This window comes from Brachypodium distachyon, chromosome 3, assembly GCF_000005505.3.
Source record: "Brachypodium distachyon strain Bd21 chromosome 3, Brachypodium_distachyon_v3.0, whole genome shotgun sequence".
Classification (NCBI taxonomy): domain Eukaryota; kingdom Viridiplantae; phylum Streptophyta; class Magnoliopsida; order Poales; family Poaceae; genus Brachypodium; species Brachypodium distachyon.
This window is the reverse complement of record NC_016133.3, coordinates 51022433-51026959: the sequence shown is the minus strand read 5'-3', so window position 1 is coordinate 51026959 and position 4527 is coordinate 51022433. Positions and strand designations below refer to the sequence as shown.

The following is a 4527-nucleotide window of genomic DNA, read 5'->3' as shown; positions in this document are numbered from 1 at the left end:
GGGATGCGGCGTGGCCGGGGAGACCGGCCGCATCGCGCCACAGTTGGCCGGTCCCCGGTTGGCAGTGCAGCCGATGCCCACCACTCATTCCCCTTTTTCAGTCATAAATAGTGTACGTCTCTCGAGATGCCCGGCCCAGCCCGCTGCGTGCTGTACAGTCCGCGGAGATCGGGCCGGAGACATGGCAAAGGCAGCTTCCGTTCCGTCCCACACACTCCCAAGCCCCACACCCGACCCGGCCGGGCAGCAACCTTTGGCCCTGGTTGGGTTTAAAACTATTTTTGATTTTTGTCCATAAGTCACAAAATCACCTAAATAATTGTTTTTTATTTTGATTTTTTGTTTATATCATCATCTAACAATATCAAATTAAATGTCAAAAGCCAAAGCCGAAATCACCTAATTTAGTGATTTTGTCGCTTACAAGCCAAAAATCAGAAAACAGTTTTAATCCCAACCAAACAGAAGTCCTTTGTTTCCCATTTCCTATCTCATCTCCTCGCGCTTTGTCCAGACTCCCGAGCCATACATACCCTGCTGATCTCTCCTCCGCCGCAACCCCATACCGCCTCGTCGCGCCCCTCCTTTTCCGTCTCCGCTCAAGGCAAATTCCACATGCAGTAGTTGTAGATGTTGTTGTGGGTTTGTTTTTCTTGGCTTTCAAATCAGGAACAACGCGACAGATCCTCCGCGGCTTTCTCGAACCGGGCTAGCGCCGCAGGTCCATCAAATCCGATAGCTACCATCCCCATCCATCCATCCGTCAAATCACCTCATCACATCCAAGGGGACCAAAAGGATATCTCTGGCTAGCTATACCTTCGATCCCCTCCCTCCTCACCCAGTCGTATAAAATTCCCCTTTCCACACACCACCGCCCTGCACTGCTTATTTCATCCCGGCCCTCAATCCCGATCCATTCTCCGGTATAATTTCTTGCGATCCATCCTTTCTTTCTTCCTTGTTCACCCCAGCCGCCAAAAATCACCGAGGATCAAAGCAAGAAGCTATATCTCAAGTATATATCCACCCATACGCAGTAGCACGAGTACTTCTTGTCCATCAGCAGCCAGCTGATAGCTACCGCCACTACTACATTCGACCGATCCGTCGTCGTCATAATGTCTTCGTCGTCCTCCTCCTCGTCGGCTGTCTTCAACCTGCAGGACCACCTCGCGCCGTCCCCCACCGAGCAGCTCTGCTACGTGCACTGCAACTGCTGCGACACCATCCTTGCCGTATGTGTCTTGCCGCGCGCGTCGCGCCGCCACCTACCTACCGACAGCACTTGCTTGCTTGCTCAAAATATCACTCCGAGTTTCTTCCTTTTTGTTTCCTCACTTGCTGCTAATTTTGGGGTGGTTGATTGATCTCCGCATGCATGTAATAGGTCGGCGTGCCGTGCAGCAGCCTGTACAAGACGGTGGCGGTGAGGTGCGGCCACTGCGCCAACCTGCTCTCCGTCAACCTCCGCGGCCTCCTGCTCCCTCCCGCGGCGCCTCCGGCAAACCAGCCCCAGCTCAGCCACTCCTTGCTCTCCCCTACTTCCCCTCATGGCCTCTTGGTAAGTTCATGTACTTCTATACATCGATCTGCCGTTTAATGCAAGCTAGCAACGGCAGCTCTCTACGTAGCTCGTTTTGTCAAGTTTTCAGCTCAGATCGGGGTATATCTGTACATTGATTATTGTACTCGCTCTTCCGCAGGACGATGTGGCGTTCCAGACGACGAGCTTGCTGATGGACCAGGCGAGCGGCAACAACCTGAGCAGCGGCGGCTTCACGGGCCGCAGCAACAGCAGCTGCGCCAGCAACATGCCGGTGATGCCGATGCCTGCAGCCACCAAGCCCGCGCAGCAGGAGACCGAGCAGACCACCAAGAGTGCCCCATCGACCAACAAGCGTAAGAACCAAACCTGCTGCTCTTTAGAATTGGTCTCCTCCGATTCACTAGCACCCTTCATTAGTCGTCAAAGCAAACAGCGCACCGCTGGGGATGTCGTCGTCTGCCGTACTGTTCATGGGCTTGCGCTGCCCGATCACTCGTCTCCATCGATCTGCCGATATTTTCCGCTCATTCCGTGTTGCTTTTGGGGTTCCTTCCTCAATTTGGGCAGGAAAAGAGTTTTTGAACATGAGATCGAATGATGCTTATAACCTTAATTGTGTTCGATCTTATGGTCAGTGAACTCAGTGTCCTGGAATTTACCCATACGTACTCTCTATGTTCTAATGTTCATATCCTCAAGTTTCGTACTGTCTTAGATGTATCCCTCTGATTCTAAATTCTTGACTCAAATTTGTGCAAATATGGATGTATCTATTCTTAAAAAACGTCTAAATACATGTAATATTTCGACAACAATTTAGGATCCGCGGGAGTAGAAGATAAAATCGGGAGACTGAGATTAATGAAATAGAGAACACAACGACATACAATCATGCCTAGTTGCGGCAGGGTACGGGGTACCCATGCTTCTTCCCGATCAGTACTGTGCATGGTTATGTAGCTAAGCATACGTACCCATTCGTCCATGCTCCAGCGTATGCTGATCCGAATCTACACGTACCGCTAATTTGTCTTTGCAGCTCCGGAGAAGCGGCAGAGGGTCCCATCCGCGTACAACCGCTTCATCAAGTAAGATTTCGCGATAAATATATTAATGTCTTCCTAATTGGTTGCTACCCTTGTTATTAGTACATGTTGTTCGTGGTGTTAATTTTCTTATACTATATGTGATATGCTGATTTGCGACAGGGATGAGATCCAGCGCATCAAGGCCGGCAACCCGGACATTACCCACCGGGAGGCCTTCAGCGCAGCGGCAAAGAATGTAATTTTTCTCTCCAAAACTGCATAGTAACAGCAGTAGCTGTTTGCGTGTCGTCTTGATTTGACCGGTCGCTTAACGGTGTCAGCACGGGCACAGTGACAGCATGTGTCCGGCTACTTGTGAGCGAGATGCCTAGCTAGAGGCTGCGTTCTGTGCATGCATGCATGCATGCACAGACCGGTGCTTTTAGCCCCACAGTAAATACTGCTAAATCGCCAGTACCAGCTAGGGTTTAATTGTTCAGATTTGTTTCCAACTGCTTTGCTAATCCAAACGTGCCTTTGTTTTGGCTTCATGTGTCTTGTGGCGTTGATGCGAACAGTGGGCCCATTTCCCACACATCCATTTCGGCCTCATTCCAGATCAGGGGTTCAAGAGGTCCTTCGTCAAAGCTCAGGTAATCAAAGAGCAACCCTTAGCATTATGATTTATGGGTGCATCAGCCCGTAACCTTCCTCTCGATCTTCGTCTTGAGGTCTTGGCATATACTCCTCCGTTCCTAAATAGTTGTCGCTGTTTTATTGCAAACTTGCACTAAAACAGCGGCAAGTATTTAGGAACGAATGAGTATCTGCAATACAGAACAACAGGTTCTTTAAGAGTAGTATTTGACTATGTGCACATGGTTTGTGATATTTGTAGGATGGCGCTGAAGACATGCTTCTCAAGGATAGTCTCTATGCGGCCGCGGCTGCGGCGGCTGCCAACATGGGCGTCACTCCATTTTAGTTTGCTAATTAAGTAGCAAAGCCTCTCAAGTTCTTTGCCAATGTCCCTAGCCAACTTTCTTCGCCGCATTCTAGCTAGCTAGCTAGGGTTTCAACTTAATTATGTCTCCTCAAGATCGTGTGTGTTGCTTAATTAGTGTACTTTTAATTCCAGTGTGTTCGATGGAACTAATCTAGAATCAAGTCGAATACCTTAGGTCATAATTCTCATGAGCATCTCTCTAGGTAGCCTTCGTTGTGTGCATCCGTACGTGGTTGCAAAAGCTGAAATGTTTTGCCCTTTCAAAATAAAACTAAACCTTGTATTTAGCATTCTTTGTGCTCATCATGGTTACAAGAAAATATCTCTCGGTAACCGTCCAAAAAATTTAAAGTGCATTTTGAGTGCAAACTTTTTTGTTGAAGATAGTTTCAAATTTAAATCTTTGTAGACGCCGAAACTGCTCGGAGCATTCCATCTGGTGTAAGCATCTAGATAATCTGGAATGCGACGTGGCACAAAAACATTACCGTAACATAGCAAGCATTCATTTCTGTTCTAAGGGTGACCGTTAGTAATTAATCTGCACGGTAACACTTGAGTTCAAAAAATATATTAGTTTGGTATTTTTTACTTCACAACTCCATTTACCGTGGATGACCGATTGACCGGTAAACGCGATTACCAGGTACCGGGCAGTAACAAAAATTACCATTTGGTGACCAAAACCCTAATCTTTGCCTCATTGTTCTCTGAGACGTGCTTTTTAAAGTGCATACATGCATCCTTCATAAAAGGAAAAGGAAAATATGTCATTTTCCTTTTTCTTACAAAACTTTTTTGCTATATTTTAAGCAGTCAGCTTTGAAAACCAAATTGACAAGATTGCAATCTGCGTAATGTACTAGGATGAGATCCATCTCAGCCCGTGAAATTAAGAAAAAATAATATATATTTGCATACGTGTGCCAAGTGAACATTTCCAA

General features: G+C 47.4%; 1 protein-coding gene across 1 annotated transcript; it reads left to right on the top strand.

The window, feature by feature from the left end:
- Positions 1-579: 579 nt before the first annotated feature.
- Positions 580-3870, top strand: LOC100831851 (protein YABBY 4). Its single transcript, XM_003569922.4, has 7 exons — positions 580-1238; positions 1391-1564; positions 1707-1902; positions 2589-2637; positions 2758-2833; positions 3156-3230; positions 3476-3870. Exons 1-7 carry the CDS (start codon positions 1122-1124, stop codon positions 3560-3562), a joined length of 774 nt encoding a protein of 257 aa, XP_003569970.1. The 5' UTR covers positions 580-1121; the 3' UTR covers positions 3563-3870.
- The last annotated feature ends 657 nt before the right edge of the window (positions 3871-4527 follow it).

Bases quoted from the DNA above. Each gene is read 5' to 3' on its own strand.
- LOC100831851 (XM_003569922.4), top strand. From the start codon at position 1,122: ATGTCTTCGTCGTCCTCCTCCTCGTCGGCTGTCTTCAACCTGCAGGAC. The intron at 2,834-3,155 runs GTAATTTTTCTC...TGATGCGAACAG, and splicing joins TCAGCGCAGCGGCAAAGAAT to TGGGCCCATTTCCCACACAT. The intron at 3,231-3,475 runs GTAATCAAAGAG...TGATATTTGTAG, and splicing joins GGTCCTTCGTCAAAGCTCAG to GATGGCGCTGAAGACATGCT.